Below are 22,632 nucleotides of genomic sequence, written 5' to 3' on the forward strand. Positions count from 1 at the left end.
CTAATAATGTGCTAGTTAGCAAGTTTAGCGGCTAGAGGTGCTAAATGCGGCTAAAAACAATCTCTCCAAGCAGCTCAATGAAAATAAACAACTTCAAAATCTGGCTTTGTCGTTTATATCTATTATTAATTACAGATTCATAATTTCCGATCCACATGAATTTGTACGTGCTCACGCTATGAATAACACATTTGGAAATGTAATTTAATCTGTGATATGACTCATTGCGATCACTGACTTTATTCATAAAGCAGCTCATCTGATTTACTATTCAGCAGCTCTTTGTATAAAATCATGTATTTGTTCAATTTAAGTCCAGTAAAACTTATTGCACTTCATCCTTTAATGAAATTAGGGCGATATGATATATGATTAAATACATCAGCGCTTACTTTACTTAGGAATATTCATTCATGCATTTGCGCTACGCCACCACCTGCATCATCTTTACACGCAGACTAAACTTACTAGAGTAGCGTGACATAATATACCTTTGTAAATAAATGCAATTTAAATTCATGTCTTCATGTCGCACACTTTAATGCTCGTTGAATGGAACATATACGCTGTCTTCGAACTGGAATCAGGGCACTTACTTTTGAATAGAACAGACATCTGAGATACACACAAAATGTTTGAGCGGTGGTTCACTTACATGATCAACTGGCTGAGATCAAGCTATGGTGTGTTTATTTTATCTGGCAGATATATCAGTGCCACCTCGTTATTAAAAAATACAAAAGAGAAATTAATTTGGTCCTGTGTGTGGTACAGTAGAAAGCGGCCGTATGATTTCTGTGAGTGTGTATGTGTCTTGTTCTGGCCACACGACTCTGCTTGTGTTTATTGTCATTGTACGCTATTTAGCGTGTCCTAAACATGGCGGCGACTACCCAGAATGCAATGCACAGTGACGTAGATTCCCAAGCTCTATTCCAAATCAAAATAATGGATAAATGTGTTTGTGGAAATCAGACCTAGCTGTGTGTAAGCTATCGTGAAATAATTGCATAATTCTGAAAACAAAAATGCACTGCATGATCAAACATTTATGTGAGATAAATATATACATATTAAAAAAAAAGTCTAAAAAATGCTGCCCTCCACCCCTCAAATTAAAAAACTCCCATCTCTCTCTCTCTCAAAAAAAAAGGCCCTGAATAAGTGTCTATAAATCCTGATTGGAGTATCTCTATAAATAATTCTACATGATTAATAGGAGGCTTTAAAAAGATCAGTATTGGTGATCAGATTGGCAGATACTGCTTCCTGTGATTGACCTCAAAAATCCTGATCGGAGCACCCCTACTAAAAATAAATGATCTTTAATGGTATCTATGGTTCCATGGAGAACATTTAACCTTTCCATTCCTCAAAAAAGTTATTTGTAGTGAAAAAAGATTCTTATGTCGGCGCCGGTTGCCTTGTGGTTAGTGCGCCAACATATCAGTTTAACTGCACTCACGGCGACCCGAGTTTGATTCCTGTCTTGAGGTCCTATGCTGATCCCACTCCTCTCTCTCTACCCAATACTTTCCTGTCATCTCTCCACTGTCCTGTCTGAATAATAAAGGAACAAAAGATTCTTTAGATTATTAAAATGTCCTTTACACAAGAAAAATGTTTATAAAAAACTGTTCTCTGAAAGATTCTTTGGGGAACCCAAAATGGCACAGATGCAAATGTGTATTTTTAGGAGGTGTGTCCATACAAAGAGCTCATTTTATGATCATTATCTTTGTTTGATTGTTTGTCCTGGTTTGCTTTATAGCCTCAGTCATATGAAGCAGTTGAGCCAGTGGACCTGGATGAGTTCCTGATGTCACAGCTGCGCAGCGGAGATGCTGAGCTCATGCAGGAGCTGGGGGAGTTTCCCGACGATGACCTGGAGGTGGAGCTGGTGGAGAGGGAATGCAGGACCGTCCGCCCCTCTGTCCCTGAGGAAGGGTAAGTGCTGGATGCTCCTTGTTGGGGTTGAGAAGGTCAACTAGACAAAAATATCTGTGCTGACTTGAGCAGTTGTGTTGTGACTGTAATGCAGTGTTGGTAGGCATTTCAGTAGATTAAGAGTAGAAGTTAGCCAATAGCTTTAAAAGGATAGTTTACCCAAAAATGAAAATTCTGTCATTAATTACTCACCCTCATGTCGTTCCAAACCCATAAGACCTTCATTCATCTTTGGATTTTAGCGATGTCTTTACTAGGGGCGTTTCTAGGGTTTGAAAACCTCTTGGGTCTGGTGGCAAAACATCAGGGGCTAGTGGTGGTGGATGGGAGCTAACATTATCAAATTTTGTTAGACACAGGTGGGTTAACCTGGATCCTTCTAGGGAGGTCCGGGGGCATGCCCCCCAGGAGAAAATTTGATATATTTTAAAGGTAAATTCATTAATCTGGTGCACTTTAAGAGTTCAAAAATAAGAGCTCCAAGTTAACCCATGTTCATTGTGCAAATTGAACAAAGAAAAAAGGTCGATGACCTGACTCACCCATCTTCTACAACTATGAAAACATCGGATCATGAACTGATCGTATGAGCAAAATCATATTGTGCTTTCGATTTTAGTTAATTTGACAGATACTTTGCCAAAGCAGTAGCACAAAACAGTGTTGTTACATTATGAAAAATAGTAAATAGTAAATCACTGCAAATAGCAAACAAAAGTATTAGAACAAAATTATAACTTTACAAAAATACATTACACAAATACAATAACAACTATAACAAATATATATTTGCATGCAAAAATAGGGCCCCATTTTTATTTTTCCAAATTCATTTTTTTTAATATTTTGTTCATGTTCATGTGTTAATATTTATGGACTCCTTTTTAATGGTTAAATTTAATTTTATTAATAAAAAACAACAACAACATGTGTAATTAATTAAAACAATGAAGCTTATATGATTTAATGTCGATTTATCAAAAGTTATGTTTAGGGCCCTTTTAAATTGTTACCAAATTTGTTACCAAATTTGTTTTGGCATGTCTATTTATTTGAATGCATAAAACAACTTTTATTTATTTCTACAACAGCCTTATGAAATTCTGAATTGTGTATTTAAAATTTTCTGGTTGTCAAATAAAGGCCTAAAATATTAATTTATCTTTTAATTAATGAAAATTCAATTTTATTTTTGGCAAATATTAAAAGATGGAAGAAATATTGTGTAACAAAGTTAATTAAGTTAATTAACAGTAGTAGTAGTAGTAGTACTATGGTACGTGCATTCTACAGAATGATAGTAATATATTTCTGGCACAATGTCTACAAGCTAAACCAAACTTTTATTTTGATAGGTTGCCATGAATACCTTCTAAATTTCTGTGAGCATATGACCCTGGTTTTACTCAAAAGAAGTACTCTCAGAGCAGTTCTGGAGATGTTGTTCATGCATTTTTTTTTTTATGGCAGACGCTGAAATCACTGCGAGCATTACATGTGTGTAGTAAAGGAAACCGCGCGTATGTCTGCACCATTCATTCATAAAGAAACATGCAAGATTCAGGTTTAAATGGTATTTTGCTGCTGAATATTTACAGATACTAGTCCATATCACGATTTGATAATAAGTGTAATGACCAGCTTTTGATTAATTCATTCAAACTTTGACAAAATACATGAATTCCTCGGAAATCATAGGGCGATACCAACTCGTAAAACATTCGGGCTAGAGAAAAATCTTTCGGGGCTCGAGCCCCAAATGATTAGCCCTAGCGACGCCCCTAGTCCTTACTACCTTTTTGGGTCTCGAACGTGTCAGTTGAGTTGCTGTCTGTGCAGGGTTAGAAAGCGCTCTGATTTCATCAAAAATATCTTATTTGTGTTCTGAAGATGAATGAAGGTCTTAAAGGTTTGGAACGACATGAAGGTGACAGAATTTTCCTTTTTGGGTAAACTATCTTTTAGCTTCCTTTAGCATTAGTTTAACCAATAAAAAGTGGCATTTGCGAATTTCTAAAGAACAGAACCTCTACTTATGTTCATTCAGCAGGAAGCAGTGTTCACAAGTCAGTTTGTATTGTTTGCATAAATTATTCACTTTCATTCTCAAGTGAGAAATGCAAAACCTCTCACAGCAGAGATGAACTTGCAACTATTTAGATGCAAAAATATAATAGTAATAAGAATGGTGTTTGTGAATTATTAGTGTCAATAATAAGGATGATACTTTGTTTAATTGGTTTAGTTTATTTAATTTTAGATTCATATACACTACCAATCAAAAGTTTTTGAACAATAAGATTTTTAATGTTTTTTACATTACTAAGCCTGCATTTATTTGATCCAAAATACAGCAAAAGCAGTAATATTGTGAAATATTTTTTACTATTTAATATAACAGCTTTCTATTTGAGTATATTTAAAAATGTGATTTATTCCTGTGATCAAAGTTGAGTTTTCAGCATCATTACTCCAGTCTTCAGTGTCACATGATCCTTCAGAAATCATTCTAATATGCTGATTTGCTGTTCAGGGAACATTATTATTATTATTATTATTATTTTTAATCAATATTTAAAACAGTTTTTTTAAATTCTTTTTTAAATTTAAATTCTGTGATGAATAGAAAGATCCAAAGATCAGCATTTATCTGAGATTTATAGCTTTATAACATTATACACTATACTAAAACTTGGAGTCAGTATAATTTTTTTTTCTTTTTGGGACAGAAATGATAGAAATTAATTCTTTAATATAGCAAGGATACTTTAAATTGCTCAAAAGTGATGATAAAGACATTTATTATGTTACAATTTCTATTTCAGATAAATGTTGTTCTTTTGAACCTTCTATTTATCAAAGAAACCTGAAAAAAATCTACTCGGCTGTTTTCAACATAATAATAAATGTTTCTTGAGCAGAAAATCAGAATATTAGAACGATTTCTGAAGGATCATGTGACTGGAGTAATGAAAAATGAAATCACAGAACATTTTAAAATATATTCAAATAAAATAGTATAAATATTTCAGAATTGTACTGTTTTTGCTGTACTTCAGATCAAATAAATGCAGGCTTGGTGAGCAGAAGAGACTTCTTTAAAAAACATTAAAAATCTTACTGTTCAAAAACTTTTGACTGGTAGTGTATATATATCATTTATTAATATTATTTAAATAAAATAAATACATTATTTTATTTTATAATATCATTTTGTAATATAATAATCTTAAGTATTAAAACATAAAAATAAAATACTCTTTTGGCCATTGCGCTTCGGGTGTCTCGTGTTTGAATCCCGGCTTGAAGACCTTTCCTGATCCCCCCCCTCTCTCCCACTTCGCTTCCTGTCATGTCTGATATGTCCTATCACAATAAAAATGCCAAAAATACATCTTAAAAATAATAATAATAATAATAAATAAATAAAATAATCTTTGTGATCGGAGTGTGTGTTTATAAAGCTTTGAGTGTTATTATAATGTATGCGTTTGTGTATTTCCAGAGTGGAGCTGGATCCTCATGTGAGGGATTGTGTTCAGAGTTACACACAGCCTTGGCTGGTGGTTAGCAGAAGGTAAATTCCCAGACCTCATTTCCTGCCCCTCCTCAGGGCTGAATTTTAAATATAAGTTTAAATATTCAAAAATCATAACTCAAAGAAATGACCCCGGACACACAGATACTATAATGCCGTTGTGTTTGTTTTTGCATTTCTCATTTACAGATCTCAGGGTTATGGATGGATTGCGTACTCGGAGAGGACGGATGCTAACAGACTATTGCAGAGGCAGACGTTTGAGTCTGACGTACAGCCGGACAAAGAACAAGTAGTAAGCACAGTCTATAAACCCTTTCCTTTTTATAACAACAACAAAGCAGCTAATTGGGATTTTTGTTCACATTGCTGTTAATGTCACTCAAGGACGCCACCCAACCCCACGGACACTTTAATTCCTCTTTTTATTTGTAATTATTATTATATTAAAGCCTCTGAAGTGTGTCACCACCCGTTCCATTATGCATGCTTATTCCCTGTCATAAAATACATACAAAGCCAATTCATTTCTTTTTAATAACAACTAAACAGATGAAAAGAAAAAGGGAAATGAGTCGATTTTCTCCCAGGTATTTTTCTTTTCTATTTCTCCCCATGACCACCATCTTGGCTCCATTCAACTCCTGTTTGTCAGGGTCCAGGGACATAATGAGGCATGCATATTCATTCTGTCCTGACTCCTTCTGTCCCAGTGCAGCTTTGCCAAGATTTAATTATCCAAACCACAAAGATTTGTTTCACTCCATGTATTTGTAATGAGTTTAGACTGAGAGTCTGCGGGAACCCAGAGATCCTCTCTCAGTTTTGGATCCTTTAAAGGGCCTCTGCATTCACTGCGGGGGTTATTAGCAATCCAGAGGAGTACTAAATGTCCCGCTAGCCAGCTCTGTTCTGTGATGTGTGTCTTTAAGCAAGTAGATTAAGAATACAAATGCTACGGGAAGGTCTGTCCCACGGGCTAGACGCAGTGTATCATGGGAAGCCTGCATGATGCCCGCTATCAGAGCCGGTGCATATGGTTCTTATATTTGGCGATTAACAGAAATCTCTCCTAGGGTTTTGAGAATTCATCCATCTCAAAGGCTTATGGTCTTCCTGGAAAAAAGCATTAGGTTCAGAACTACACAGAGCTCCTCTGCTCTAATTCACATGTATGTGGCAGAAGAGCAAATGAAGTTAAGGAGGCATTGCCAGTTCAGTTAGTAATCACAAAAGACATAGTAAAATGAAAAGGAAAAGCACATGAAATGAACTATTTTTGAGTGTTTTCTCTTTTGTGCATACTGACTGAGCTGTAAATTCCTCCTTAATTTCATTTGCTCCTCCGCTACATGTGAATTAGAACAATGAATGAAGTTAAGGAGACTTTGTTGGTTCAGTCAGTAATCACAAAAGACAACTAGGAAAATAGTTAATGCCATGTGCTGCGTTTGTTTTTCATTTTACTTTTGACAAAGAACTGTAGAGTAGTTTTTCAATCTTTTTGATGCTTTTTGATAGATCTTTTAAAACATTTCTTTTCTTTTCTTTTCTTTTCTTTTTTCTAATATAAATTTTAATTATGAACCTTTTAAAATGTTCCAAATGTGAACATTTCTTATTTTTATTATTCAGTATAAATTTAGCATTTTATTTTATTAAAATATATTTTATTTTTCTTTATAAACATAATTATAAACCTCTTAAAATGTGCCAAATGTGAACAGTTCTTATTTTTATTGTTCAGTATAAATTTAGCATTTTATTTTATTAAAGTATATTTTATTTTCCTTTATAAACATCATTATAAACCTTTTAAAATGTGCCAAATGTGAACACTTTTATTTTTATTATTCAGTATAAATGTAGCATTTTATTTTAATTTTATTGTAATATTTATTTTACTTTACTTTATTTTAATTTATTGTATTTATTATTTTATTATCTTTCTTTTCTTTTCTTTTCTAATATAAATTTTCTTTTATGAATATAATTATAAACCTTTTAAAATGTGCCAAATGTTATCTTATTTTTATAATTCAGTATAAATTTAGCATTTTATTTTATTTTTATTATTATTATTATTTTATTAAAATATACTTTATTTCCCTTTATAAACAGAAACCTTTTAAAATGTGCCAAATGTGAACAGTTCTTATTTTTATTATTCAGTATAAATTTAGCATTTTTTTATTTTATTAAAATATATTTTATTTTCCTTTATAAACATAATTATAAACCTTTTAAAATGTGCCAAATGTGAACAGTTCTTATTTTTATTATTAAGTATAAATTTGGCATTTTTATTTTAATATTTTATTTTAATATTTATTTTATTTTACTTCACTTTACTTCACTTTACTTTATTTTAGTTTATTGTGTTTATTATTTTATTTTATTATTTTTCTTTTCTTTTTTTCTTTTCTTTTCTAATATAAATTGTCTTTTATAAATATAATTATAAACCTTTTAACATGTGCCAAATGTGAACAGTTCTTATTTTTATAATTTGGTATAAATTTAGCATTTTATTTTATTTTATTTTATTTTATTTTATTTTATTTTATTTTAATATTTTTCCCCTTTATAAACATAATCATAAACCTTTTAAAATGTGCCAAATGTGAACAGTTCTTATTTTTATTATTAAGTATAAATTTGGCATTGTATTTTAATATTTTATTTTAATATTTATTTTATTTTACTTCACTTTACTTTATTTTAGTTTATTGTGTTTATTATTTTATTTTCTTTTTTCTTTTCTTTTCTAATATAAATTGTCTTTTATAAATATAATTATAAACCTTTTAACATGTGCCAAATGTGAACAGTTCTTATTTTTAGAATTTGTTATAAATTTAGCATTTTATTTTATTTTATTTTATTTTATTTTATTTTATTTTATTTTAATATTTTTCCCCTTTATAAACATAATCATAAACCTTTTAAAATGTGCCAAATGTGAACAGTTCTTATTTTTAATTTTCATTATAAATTTAGCATTTTATTTTAATATATATGTTATTTCTTTTTCTTTTTTTCTTTTCTTCTTTTCTTTTCTTTCTTAATATATATTTTCCAAGTCCTTATTTTTATTATTCAGTATAATTTTATTTTATTTTTCTAAATATATATTTTATTTTATTTTCTAAATATAATTATAAACCTTATAAAATGTGCTAAATGTGAACGGTCCTTATCTTTATTGATTATTATAAATTTAAAAGGTTATTTAGTTTATTAGTTCAGTATGTTTTTTATATCTGTACACTTTTTCAAATTTGATGAACGTGAACATTACTTTTTTATTTTATTAATTTAATTATTATTATTATTTATTTCATTCTTTTATTTTATTATTAATAATAAATGACAAATATATTTATATATATTTTATATATTTATGTATATTTAAACTTTTCCTTGGTTCCAAGCACCCGCTTTTCGGCTCATGGGGGTCATAAGACTCCAGTTTAAAAACATCTAAATATGTAATATGTTTGTGTATGTAATATATTGGTTCTCTCCTATCCCTCAGGAAAAGTCTCCGTCTCTAACAGCACTATGTGAAGATACCGCTCGGACCACCCTCACATGCTCAGACTTCAACTTACGGGCGCTGCAGCCAGATCGTCGTGTGGAGAGTCTCTTGCGCTTCAGCAGCCCAGAAGAGCTGGATCGTTTCAACCAGGAGGCCAGAAATAGCAACCGCTACGGCGAGCTCTTCGGCCTCTACCCACCTATGGATGAGGTGCAGCCTTGCCTTACTTTAAACACAGTCCTAAATGTTAAACGATGGTCTTTACAGAATACTCTTGAGTTTGTTAAATGTTGTCTTCTGCCCTTGTCTGCCCTGTACAGGAGGATGCAATAGCAATTCGGCCCATTCCCGACTGTCCCAAGGAGCACTTTGGGCAGAGGATACTAGTGCGATGCCAGACCATCAAGTAATACTTATTTACAATCCACTATTTTATAACATGCCATTTCTTATTTTAAGTGACCTGTTTAATTTTATACCTAGAGGCTGAAATGGTGTCCATAACTTATGCATCCTATTTTATTAGGGTTTTGAAATAATGTTTTCCTTCTACAGATTTGAGATTGAAATTGAGCCCCTCTTTGCAACCATGGCCCTCTATGACTTGAAAGAGAAGAAGAAGGTCAGTTTCTAATGCTTATCATAAAAACTATGAAGAAAATCTCAAATATGTGGCGTCGTTATTGTATTTTGACCCTTTTGCTTAATCCCATTTGCTTAAGATGGGGAGACATAATTAATAAGTATTCTTCCTGTCAGTGTTTTCCTGTTAGTCCTCCCACATTCCTCCACTTCAGTCTGAACAAAGCTGGAGAGACTAATGAAAGACTTTTTCATTATCCACAGCCATAAACATTGTTTTGTCAAAGGTTAAATCAACATCTATATTTAATTTGTGTGTGTAGACGTCTAAAACAACAATTTAATTACAAAGAAGTAGAAATGGGTCACAAGGTCTATAAAACCAGTTAACATGAACCACTCAGAAACACACAACTTGTCTTTAACACAAATTTAAAAACATCTTGGACTGACAGTCATGGATCTTAAGGAATGAGTGAGTTATAATGCAGCCTCTGTGTATTTTCATATTAAATGGACTGACAGCAGATATATTCGGGAGAAATATCCTGAAGTATTACATTAATCCTCTTTAGCTTTAGCTTTTACTGAAGAAGGTTAATGCAAGAGACAGACCAGATGATTCATGCTAAATAGGGACTTTATGCAGCATGGGGGTTTTTTTCATGGCTTGGTAAAGAGAGTGTTTTGGATGGGAGGAATTACCCTTTCACAATGTTAAGAGAGAAAAACATAATTTAAGGTATGCCTGAGATTCATCACAATGTTGAAGATGAGTTTTGTCAGACTGAGTGAGATTTAGGGAAAACTGTGCTAATGTTACTCAGTGAAGTGTCTCTTCATTCTGGTTCACTTTGCCTGAAATTTGAGGAAGTATTTTTGTTCTTTATGCACTGCAGTTTCCCTTCTATATGGTAAAACCCTTAGCAGGCTTTTTGTTTTGTGCTATCCATAATCATGGTCATTTTTTGTCAGATTTCAGAGAACTTCCACTTTGACCTGAACTCAGATCAGATGAAGGGTTTCCTGCGGGCCCACACTCCCCACACTGACGCCTCCACTTTGGCCAGATCTGCAATTTTCTCCATCTCCTACCCCTCTCCAGATATCTATCTGGTCATTAAGGTAGTGTTGAGAGTAAAAGCTGCTGTGTGTGTAAAAATTATTCAAATGTGCACACTACCAGTCAAAAGTTTTTGAACAGTAAGATTTTTAATGTTTTTTAAAGAAGTCTCTTCTGCTCACCAAGCCTGCATTTATTTGATCCAAAGACAGTAAAATGTTGAAATATTTGTACTGTTTAAAATACTCGAATATATTTTCAAATGTAATTTATTTCTGTGATCAAAGCTAAATTATCAGCATCATTACTCCAGTCTTCAGTGTCACATGGTCATTCAGAAATCATTCTAATATGCTGATTTGCAGTTCAAGAAACATTTTTTATTATTATTATGAATATTTAAAACAGGCTGAGTACATTTCTTTCAGGATTCTTTGAATAGAAAGATCCAAAAATCTGAGATGAAAAGCCTTAATAACATTATATACTATACCTTTCAAAAACTTGGAGTCAGTATAATATATAGATATATATTTTTTTTTTGGGGGGAAAGAAATTATAGAAATTAATACTCTGATTTAGCAAGGATGCTTCAAATTGATAAAGACATTTACAATGTTACAAAAGATTCTATTTCAGATAAATGTTGTTCTTCTGAGCTTTCTATTCATCAAAGAAACCTGAAAAAAATTATACTATGCTGTTTTCAACATAATAATGATAATAATAATAATACAAAAATGTTTCTTGAGCATCAAGTCAGAATATTAGAATGATTTCTGAAGGATCATATGACTGGAGTAATGATGATAAAAATTCAGCTTTGAAATCACAGGAATAAATTACATTTTAAAATATATTCAAATAAAAAACATTTTTTAAAACAGTAAACATATTTCAAAATGTTACTGTTTTTGCTGTACTTTAAATGCAGGATTGGATGAAATAAATGCAGGATTGGTGAGCAGAAGAGACTTCTTTAAAAACGTTAAAAATCCTGCTACTTGAACTTTACTATCTTGATATGACTAAAAAAAAAAAAATATATATATATATATATATATATGTGTGTGTGTGACTCTAGACCACAAAACCAGTCATAAGGGTCAGTTTTTCCAAATTGATATTTACACATCATCTGAAAACTTAATAAAAGCTTTATAATATAAGCTTTCCATTGATGTATGGTTTGCTATAACAGACCAATATTTGGCCGAGATACGACTATTTGAAAATCTGGAATCTGAGGGTGCAAAAAAAATTAAATATTGAGAAAATCACCTTTAAAGTTTTCCAAATAATGTTCTTAACATTGCATATTACTAATCAAAAATTAAGTTTTGATATATTTACAGTAGGACATTTTACTAAATATCTTAATGGAACATAATCTTTATGTAATATCCTAATGATTTTTGGCATAAAACATACTATGTATTTTTGGCTATTGCTACAAATATACCCCAGCGACTATAAACCCAGACTGGTTTTGTGGTCCAGGGTCACATATATAAACCGATCTATAGGTCAGGTTGATTAATCTACAGGTATTTGGGCATTTTGAAACTTTGTAAATTAATAACAAACATTTTCTTTATTTTCAGTGAAGTTGGAGTAAATTCTATACATTTTGTTTATGTACACTATCATTAAAAATTTAGGGTCAGTAAGATTAGTTTTATGTTTTTGAATAAGTTTTTATGCTCACCAAACTGCATTTTTTAAGCAAATACTCAGTGAAAACAGTAATATTGTGAAATGTTATTAAAATTTTTATATTTAATTTTTTAAAATTTATTCCTGTGATTGCTATTACTGTTTTCGGCGGCCGTTACTCCACTTTTCAGTGTCACATGATCCATCAGAAATCATTCTAATATGCTGATTTGGTGCACAAAAATATTTCTTATTATTATCAATGTTGAGCAACTTAATATTTTTGTGGAAACAGTGAAAATTAATTTTTTTAGATTTATGTTATAAATCAAAATTTCAAAAGAACGGCATTTATTTGCTAATAAATATTTTTTGTAACATTATAAATGTCTTTATTTTTGTATTTATCACTTTTGCTGAATGTCAAGGAAAAAAAAAATCTTACTGACTCTAAACAAATGGTAGCTTGTATGTACATTAACTTATCAATGATCTGCTGTGTAGACATCAGCCCATATTAAGACCCCTAATATTGATAGTAATGATTCCCCATGATAGAGATGATGATGAATGTAACAATATTGTGTTGAATATGTGTAGATCGAGAAGGTACTTCAGCAGGGAGAGATCGGGGATTGTGCTGAACCATACATGGTACTGAAAGACAGTGATGCTTCTAAGGTAACTCCTGAATGCTTCTCTCATTGTTTATGTACATAACATGGCCAAAAGTATGTTGACACCCCCTACTAATTATCAGATCTTGGCAAGGATTGTGACAGTACCCTTATATATAAGGGTTTTATACAAAGTATGGTCCATAAAGAAATTAATCAGTGTATCCATGTGCCAGTGTCTAGTGGAAAGCTTTCCTAGAAGAGTAAAAGCATTATTTTGAATTCATACAAGCACATATGAGTTGGTTATGATTGTCCACATACTTCTGGATTCAAAGTGTATGTAATTCAATCAGTGCTTTCTCAAATGAATTTCAAATCTGCATAATTTCTCTAATGAGAATTATTGTAATGAATAAAACCACTGTCTTTTTATGAACCTCCTTCTTTATTTTCTATCCATCAGAACAAAGATAAGCTGGAGAAGCTGAGGAATCAGGCGGAGGGGTTTTGTCAAAGGCTGGGCCGCTACAGGATGCCATTGGCCTTCGCCACGGTCAACATTATGAGTGCCATCAACTCCACACTGGAACGAGAAACAAGTGACACAGACAGTATCAATGGTGAGATAGTAAATAGATGAACAACACTGGTCTGTTAATATAATGCGTCACTCACTATTGCTATTAAATCCATAATTGTATACAATTTTGATTTTGGCACAGGCAGGGGTAATATGGAAAAGAAGGGATTGCCCAGACGTAACTCCGACAGATTCAGTGTGATGGAGGACAACTATATTCTGTCTGGCTTCAAACCGGCTCTTACCATGTGCACATTCATCAAGCAGGTATTGCTTGCAGAATTCATAGTGAATAGCATATATTTAACAAAAATGTACACAGTCAAAAGTTTTTAAACAGTAAGATAATGATTTTAATGTTTTTTAAAGTATTCTCTTCTGCTCACCAAGCCTGCATTTATTTGATCCAAAATACTATTTGAATATATTTTAAAATATAAAAATATAAATTTAAAATATTATTATTATTATCAGTACTTAAAACAGTTGAGTAATTTTTTTTTCATGATTCTTTGATTAATAGAAAGCTCCAAAGATCAGCATTTATATGAAACAAAAAGCTTTTGTAACATTATACATTATACCATTCAAAAGCTTGGCGTCAGTACAATTTTTTTTCTTTTTTGGAAAGAAATTACAGAAATTAATACTTTTATTTAGTAAAAAATAATAATAATAAATGTTTTTTGAGCAGCAATATTAGAATGATTTCTGAAGGATCATGTGACTGGAGTAATGATGCTAAAAATTCAGCTTTGAAATCACAGAAATAAATTACATTTTAAAATATATTCAAATAGAAAACAGTTATTTTAATAGTTTTTGCTGTACTTTGGATCAAATAAATGCAGGCTTGGTGAGCAGAAGAGACTTCTTTAAAAAACGTTAAAAATCTTACTGTTCAAAAACTTTTGACTGGTAGTGTAGATTTATAGTGCAGACTTTTGGACCATAGTGTACAGTAGGTGGGCGTGGTTTGTAGGTTACAGGTGGTTGAAGGGGAGGAGCTGAAAAATAATAGGGCTTGATAATGTAATTTACAGATGAAGTCATTTGCATAAACAAACATTTGGTGTTTTGTTGTTGTTGTTTTAATCTGTGCACAGATGATTTGTTTACAAAAAGACCAAGAATATGTATTAAGAAACTAAATGAGCTGAATGGGATTAACTACCAGTCAAAAGATTTATTTATTTTTTCAAGGCATCTCTTCTGCTCACCAAGCCTGCATTTATTTGATCCAAAGTACAGCAAAAACTGTAAAATTTTGAAATATTTTTACTATTTAAAATAACTGCTTTCTATTTGAATATATTTTAAAATGTAATCTATTCCTGTCATTTCAAAGCTAAATTTTCAGCATCATTACTCCAGTCTTCTGTGTCTTTAATGATCCTTAATCTTACTGTTCCAAAACTTTTGACTGGTAGTGTATGTTTCAGAACAGTGCTTCCCTGTGCTAAAAAATCCAACCTCATTGAATTAGCACTGTGAAAAATCACTTGCTGAAATGATTTGAATTGTAGTTGGTCACCTTGACTGCATTATTCCATTCTTCACATTCTCCAGATTAACTGGTGTCTGCATTCTTCAGCTGCGCTCTTCATCTAATATCACACTGCATTCTTACAATATTCTTCCTCTAAACTGAAGAACTATTCTGTTGTGCTACGTAACATATTCAAGACGCATTTGATTTGAAAAAATGTAATTTTTGAAATACTTAAGAGTTAAGCTGACGCTTTATTGTGTGTGCCGGCAGGAAGGAGAGCGTCTGAGTGACGAGGACCTGTTCAAGTTCCTAGCAGACATCAAGAGGTCGTCCAGTCAGCGACGTGTTAAAATCATACCTGGTGAGGAGATGTTCTAACTCTGCCTTTTTACAGTCCAGATTTCCACAGAAAAACTCTTATGTGTAAGAGGTAACAGTGACGATCTTGTGATTAAAAATCTTATTTATCCACCTTATTTTTCCCGTAAGAGTGGAGGCGTCTATTTGTAAATTTTGTGGGTGTGGCTTTCAGTCTCATCCACTTTCAGCTATTTTTAGCTGTACAAAACAGCTCGTTTTGCTGCTTGATGTTGCAAACTGATGTGTTTTACCATATTATTTTAATGTATTATCTTAATTATGAAGACAATGGTTTGTAGTGCAAACAGTTTTACCATTTAGTGCACTTTGTTATTCTTCTTGCTATTTACCTACAGCGGCTAATGAAAACATCTTACTTCCGCATTTGAAAAATAAGGTGGATAAGGATTAAACTGTGGCATGTATCTCATCTTGCGCCATTAATGTGTGTGTTGTTTGAAAGGTTATCTGAGACTAGAAGTGTCTCCAGTGCCAGAGACAGTTCCTGGGTGTCTGTCCCCCGAACTGATTCCAGTGAAGCCTGTGTCTGAGAAAAATTCACGGGCGGTTAAAGAAGTACTGGAGTTCCCTTCCAGTGAAGTCTATGTGCCTCACAATACATACCGGTATTCACCCTCTCTCTCACACAAACACACAAATACTCACATGTGAATTTTCAGGCTGAGATTTAGCAGAAATGGGATGTTCTGACTTCTGAGTAATAATGTTTGTCAGAATTTGAAGGGCAGAACTGTGGTTGATATTAGTCACTCATTTACTTTGAACACAAATAGTTGGGAAAACTGCGTGCGGGACAATGTTGCCAGGTCTCATAAGACAAACAAAACAAGCAATTATGCGTTACAAATTAAGCCTAAAATAGGAAACTTGACTCACCTAGAAAACGCCACGTGATCCGAAAGATGGGAAGGTATGTTTATAGATTATAGAAAAAGTAGAATATTTAATTTATATGATTAATTGTAGGATAAACTAGAATGAAAACATGGAAATATGGAAATAAGCCAGGAAAAACACAAGCTACTTCCCATATTTATGACTGACTTAATGAAGCATGGCAAAGCTGGTGCAACTAGTTTCTTGCTCGTTATCAGTGTTGAACTGTAAGCGATCTGCGCCATCTAGTGGTCAGTAAATGTTTTTACAATTATTTTGTCTGCAAATATCTTAAGAGTTTATTTTCTTTTATGTTAATCATGTTACAGGAACCTGCTGTTTGTGTATCCTCTGAGGTTGAATCTTACTAACCGTTTGACTTCAGCCAGAAACATTACGGTGAAAATGCAGTTCATGAGTGGTGAGGACCCTAGCTGCGCCATGCCTGTGAGTGCAAAACCTATATTTATTTACTTTATATTTATTTAGTGTCACATAGTCCTTCAGAAATCATGCTAATATGCTGATTTGTTTAATTATTATTAATATTATTGTTGTTATGTTCTTTGATGAATAAAAAGTAAAAAAAAAACCAGAAATAATTTAAAATAGAACTCTTTATAACAATATAAACTATAGTTTAAACATTTTTTCTGTTTTTTGAAAGAAATTAATACTAGGATGTGTTAAATTGATAAAACATGATAGCAAAGACTTGTATTGTTGGAAAATATTTCTATTTTGAATAAATGCTGTTATTTTTAACTTATTATTCATCAAAGAATCCTGAAAAAAAATCACAGGTTCCAAAAAAATATTGAGCAGCACAAGTGTTTTAAACATTGATAATAATAATAAATCAGCATATTAGAATGATTTCTGAAGGAGCATGTGACAGTGAAGACTGGAGTAATGATCAGCTTTGCATCACAGGGATAAATTCTATTTTAAAGCATATTAAAATAGAAAACCATTATTTTAAATTATAATAATATTTCACAATATTTCTGTTTTTGTCTGTATGTTTGACCAAATAAATGGAGCCTTGATGAGCAGAAGAGAAAAACATAAAACGAAAAAAAAAAACTTTTGAACAGCAATGATATCATATATAAAACTTACACTTTAAGTGACAGACCATTAAATCCCAAATTATACTTTTTCACATAACAATTACAAGCCAGAATTTCATAACTGTGATTGTGTAATTACTATAGAGCAGATTTAAAAATGTGTATTTTATGTATTTTTGTTCTTATTCAAATATTGACCTCACTCACCTTCTTCTCTGCTTTGTCCCAAAAAAGGTGATCTTTGGAAAATCAAGTGGGCCTGAGTTTCTTCAAGAGGTCTACACTCCAGTCACATACCACAACAGGTAATCATGCTCTCTTACAATGATTTTAGTGATTTATATATATAATGCACATGTAAGGGTGGATTAAATGAGTGTTCTCATTTCCTCGACAGGTCTCCTGATTTCTATGACGAGATAAAGATCCATCTTCCAGCCCGTTTAACAGAGAAACATCATTTACTGTTCACCTTTTACCATATCAGCTGTCAGCAGAAACAGAACCAGACTGGAAGTGTGGAGACTCTCATTGGATATTCAGTGAGTAACTGAACAGATTGTGTGTCTGTGTGTGAAATGAATACATTTATACAGCAGGGATGCCATTAAATAATCAAAAGTCACAGTGAAGACTTTCATAATGTTACAAAATATTTCAACTAAATGCATTTTGAATCAAAACTATTAAGCAGCACAACTGTTTGATGTTTCTTGAAGCACCATATCAGCATATTAGAATGATATCTGAAGGATCATGTGATATTAAGGCTAGAGTAATGGCTGAATAAATTAAATTTTAAAATAACTGTAAGTGTCGTGACTTCACTTCCTTCCCTGCAGTGGCTACCCATGCTGAACAATGAAAGGCTGCAGACTGGGCAGCAGTGTCTGCCAATCGTTCTGGACAAACTTCCTGTGAACTATTCTCTGCATTCCCCAGAGGTACAGTCAACTATTTCACATCTGCCTTTTTTGGATGCCAATCATGTAATTTCAGAACCTTACACTGATGTCTCATTTGGGCACACATTCAGAGATTCTTCTGTTGCTTTGTGTGTTCGTTTGTTTGAATGTAGAGTATATTCTGTAAATTTGTGTCTTTTTATATGACTTTAGAAACTGCCAGCTCAGGTGCCTCCTGTTAAATGGCTGGAGAATCATAAGGGACTGTTCAACCTTGAGCTACAAGCTGTGTCCTCAGTCCAAGCACAGGTGTGAAACACTCGCAGAACTCACTTCCCAGCTGGAAAGTCCAGCTTATGTTGTCTTTTGAATGTTGGTGTCCTGATTTTTCCTGCGTCGCTTCTCAACAAGGTTAACTAGCAAGACCTCCAAGGTCGATCAGGGTCACGCGAAAGAACATGCTGGTTGGCTATAAGCTAAACCAGCTCCAGACTAGCAAAAAACAGAATGAACCTGGTCAAGGCTGTTCTTTTCAGCAGGATTTTTAGGGATAGTTCACCCAAAAATGAAAATTCTGTCATTATTCACTCACCTTCATGTCGTTCCAAACCTGTAAGACCTTCGATCATCTTCAAAACACAAATTATGATTTTTTGATGAAATCTGCAAGCTTTCTGACCCTGCATAGACAGCAATGCAACTGACATGTTCAAGGTCAATGTGACATCAGTGGTTCAACTGTAATTTTATGAGAATTTTTGCACGCACAAAAAGTATTCTCGTAGCTTCATAAAATTACAGTCAGAAAGCTCTCGGATTTCATCAGAAATATCTTAATATGTGTTTCTGAAGATAAAGAGAGGTCTTATGGGTTTAGAACGACATGAGCGTGAGTATGCGTAATAATTTTTCATCTGTTTAAGTATTAAGATGTTATTAAAGTGTTAAGGTGTTAAAATATTAACTAGTGTTAACCAGTGTAAAATATACTAATTTAAATTAAATTCACCAAGCCCACAGGAAATGACTGGAAGAAGAATGTACTGAAGTATTAGATGAAAAACTAACTGAATTACTAAAAAAAAAAAAAAAAAAAATTGAACATAGTATAAATTAAATTAAATTAAATACCAGTTTCTATTGCTATTAAAATGAAAACTGAAAGTAGAAAAGTAAATGTATTAATAGATATACTTAATAAAATAGAGAAACATAATAATATTTTAATGTTTTAATTTAATTTAATTTTATTATTTTATTTTATTTTAGTTTTTAAACTAAGTATTGACTACCTTACTTTGTACTACTGAATACTTATTATATTATATTATATGATATCATATTATATTATGAAACATATTGAAATTAATAAAATAATTTAAATACCAGTTTCTATAGCTATTGAAATGAAAACTGAAAGTAGAAAAATAAATGTAATAATAGATAATAAAATAGAAAAATGTCATAAATATTTTAATGTGTTATATATATATTTAATTTTATTTAATTTAATTTGGTTTTATTTTATTTTATTATTTATTTTATACTTTATTTAACTAAGTAGTGACTTACTACCTTACTTTATACTGCTTTATATTATATTATGAAATCTATTATAAATTCAATTAAAAACTGTTTCTATTTTTAATAGCATCAAATAATAATAATAATTAATAATTCTTATCATTAATAATAATTAATGTTTAATAGCATCATTTAATAATAAATATAATAATAATAATAATTTTAATATCCATTTTAAAACCCATTTTTGCGAAGTTATGTAATGGAACATTTATTTCAGAAGCATTCAGTAAATGAAATGGCTAAATCTTTTTATTCTATCACAGGACAGTCACCTGGAGCGTTTCTTTACTCTGTGTCACGCCCTGGAGAGCAAGACCACGTTCCCTATCCGAGTGGGAGATGAGAAGATTTCTGAAAACATGTTTGAGCACGAGCTGAAGCTCAGCATCATCTCGCTGTCGTCCTCGGGCCTGGAGCCGCTGGTACTTTTTCTCCATCAGGTCCTCGACAAGCTCTTCCGCCTTATCATGCAGCCCATGGTCATCGCTGGACAGACCGGTGCGTTTCAGACAGGATGAGCTTTAGCTTTTATTTCTCTTACTGGAACGACAAAAAGTCATACAAGTACATTTGACATATTGATTTTTACATACTGTGTATGTTTGGGATTGTCAGCTAGCTTTACAGAGTTTTACTTTTGGTTTGTGCAGCAAATCTGGCCCAGATTGCATTTGAGTCAGTGGTGTCGGTTGTCAACAGTCTTCACAACAGTCAGGAGCTGGCGAAGGACCATCAGGGCAGGAACTGTCTCCTAGCAACATACCTGTACTTTGTGTTTCGTTTGCCAGACACGCAACATGAGATCCACACCACAGGTACTGTAGGGCAGTGACATCATCTGGACCACCAGTGATCTAATTCTTTGCTGATCCATTTTTTGTGTGGAACAGAGTTTTGAGCGGCTTTGGGACTTACTCTGTTGTCTGTCACTGAGCCGAGACTTATGTTCACCAGGCACAGGAGGTCTGATGGCTCATCCAGAGAGCCGATACAGCACTCTGACTCGCGCCACGGCCACCACGGTCGGCTACATGCTGCTTCAGTCACGGATTCGTTCCAGCAGCAACCCTGATATACCAGCACCACAGAGCCCAGAGGACACAGAGGTCAATAACATTCTAGGAAAGGTACATATACACAAATGCAACATCATACTTGGGCTGGACAAAACTCATGAGTTGGAAATTGAAATGATTTTTAATAGTTTTAGTTCATGAGAATAATAACAGTAGTAGATAGTAAAAATAACAACACAATATGTAGTATTTTTGTATTATTACAGCTTTTTTTCAATTAATGAAAATTATTTTTTATAGTTTTAGTTAATAAAAATAATAGTAACCGTAACAACACAGTTCCTTCGATTTAAAATTACATTTTTTGGCCACGGAATGTTGAAACAGAATGATAGGAATATGAATATACGGAATTAGAAGTTTTGTTCAAAATAGTATCTAATATTTATATTTTATTACAGCTTTTTTCAATAAATGAAAATAATTTTTTATAGTTTTAGATAATAATAATAATAATAATAGTTAGTAACCATAACAACATAGTTCCTTAAATTAAAATTAACATTTTTCCCCACAGAATGTTGAAACAGAATGATAGGAATATGAATATACAGAATTACAATTTTTTTTTGTATTTAATGTAATATTTATATTTTATTACAGCTTTTTTCAGTTAATGAAAATGATTTTTAATAGTTTTAGTTAATAATAATAAAAGTAGTAGTAGTTAGTAAAAATAACAACACAATTCCTTAATTTAAAATTAAAAAAATTTGACCACAGAATGTTGAAACAGAGTGATAGGAAGAGGAATATACAGATTTATAATTTTTGTTTAACATTTAATTTAATATTTATATTTACAGCTTTTTTTCAATTAATGAAATTTATTTGAAATAGTTTTAATTAATACTATTAATAATAATAATTAATAAAAATAGCAACATAATTCCCTAAATTAAAATTAAAAACATTTTTGGCCACAGAATGTTGAAATAGAATGATAGGAAGAGGAATATACAAATGTACAATTTTTGTTTAAAATGTAATGTAATATTTATATTTTATTACAGCTATTTTCAATTAATGAAAATGATTACTAAAAATGTTGTTTAATAATAATACTAATGATAATAATATTTAACAACACAATTCCTTAGATTAAAATTTAAATAAATAAAAAAATAAATAAATAAATTGAATGAATGAATGAATGAATGAATGAATGAATGAATCGATAAATATATAAATACATTTTTGGCCGCAGAATGTTGAAACAGAATGAAGAGAAATAAACGGAATTAGAAGTTTTGTTTAAAATTTTATGTAATATTTATATTTTATTACAGCTTTTTTTCAATGAATGAAAATTAATTTTAAGAGTTAATAATAATAATAATAATAACAGTTAATAACAATAACACAACTCCTTAGATTAAAATAAAAATAATATAAATAAATAATTTTTTGGCCACAGACAGTTGAAACAAAATGATAGGAAGAGGAATAAACAGAATTACCAGTTTTGTTTACAATTTCATGTAATATTTATTTTTTATTACAGATTTTTTCAATGAATGAAAATTAAGTGTAATAGTTTATTATTATTAATAATAATTGTAGTAGCTAATAAAAATAGCAACACAATTACTTAAATTAAAATAATATCATTAATTAAAATTAGTGGCCAAAGAATGGATTAAACAAAGATAGAATTACAATTCAGTGAAATGTAATTTAATTTATTAAACATTTTATTATTATATTGTATTATA

The 22,632-nt window shown here is 31.6% G+C and overlaps 1 protein-coding gene across 5 annotated transcripts in view; it reads left to right on the plus strand.

Annotated features, from left to right (window-relative positions):
- dock8 (dedicator of cytokinesis 8) overlaps positions 1-22,632 on the plus strand; it is a 69,535-nt gene that overhangs the window by 21,616 nt on the left and 25,287 nt on the right. For all 5 annotated transcript variants that reach the window (XM_051116598.1, XM_051116599.1, XM_051116601.1 and 2 more), the window contains 20 exons: positions 1,772-1,947; positions 5,453-5,524; positions 5,675-5,780; positions 9,024-9,236; positions 9,347-9,432; positions 9,582-9,648; positions 10,584-10,733; positions 12,928-13,008; positions 13,411-13,567; positions 13,670-13,794; positions 15,290-15,380; positions 15,843-16,005; positions 16,606-16,723; positions 17,584-17,654; positions 17,747-17,891; positions 18,192-18,293; positions 18,468-18,563; positions 20,105-20,339; positions 20,492-20,656; positions 20,796-20,968. In XM_051116598.1, the coding sequence (XP_050972555.1) occupies positions 1,772-1,947; positions 5,453-5,524; positions 5,675-5,780; positions 9,024-9,236; positions 9,347-9,432; positions 9,582-9,648; positions 10,584-10,733; positions 12,928-13,008; positions 13,411-13,567; positions 13,670-13,794; positions 15,290-15,380; positions 15,843-16,005; positions 16,606-16,723; positions 17,584-17,654; positions 17,747-17,891; positions 18,192-18,293; positions 18,468-18,563; positions 20,105-20,339; positions 20,492-20,656; positions 20,796-20,968 (2,592 nt within the window). The remainder of the gene's footprint in view (positions 1-1,771; positions 1,948-5,452; positions 5,525-5,674; positions 5,781-9,023; positions 9,237-9,346; positions 9,433-9,581; positions 9,649-10,583; positions 10,734-12,927; positions 13,009-13,410; positions 13,568-13,669; positions 13,795-15,289; positions 15,381-15,842; positions 16,006-16,605; positions 16,724-17,583; positions 17,655-17,746; positions 17,892-18,191; positions 18,294-18,467; positions 18,564-20,104; positions 20,340-20,491; positions 20,657-20,795; positions 20,969-22,632) is intronic.

The sequence above is a fragment of the Labeo rohita genome, chromosome 8, assembly GCF_022985175.1.
Source record: "Labeo rohita strain BAU-BD-2019 chromosome 8, IGBB_LRoh.1.0, whole genome shotgun sequence".
Taxonomy (NCBI): Eukaryota; Metazoa; Chordata; class Actinopteri; order Cypriniformes; family Cyprinidae; genus Labeo; species Labeo rohita.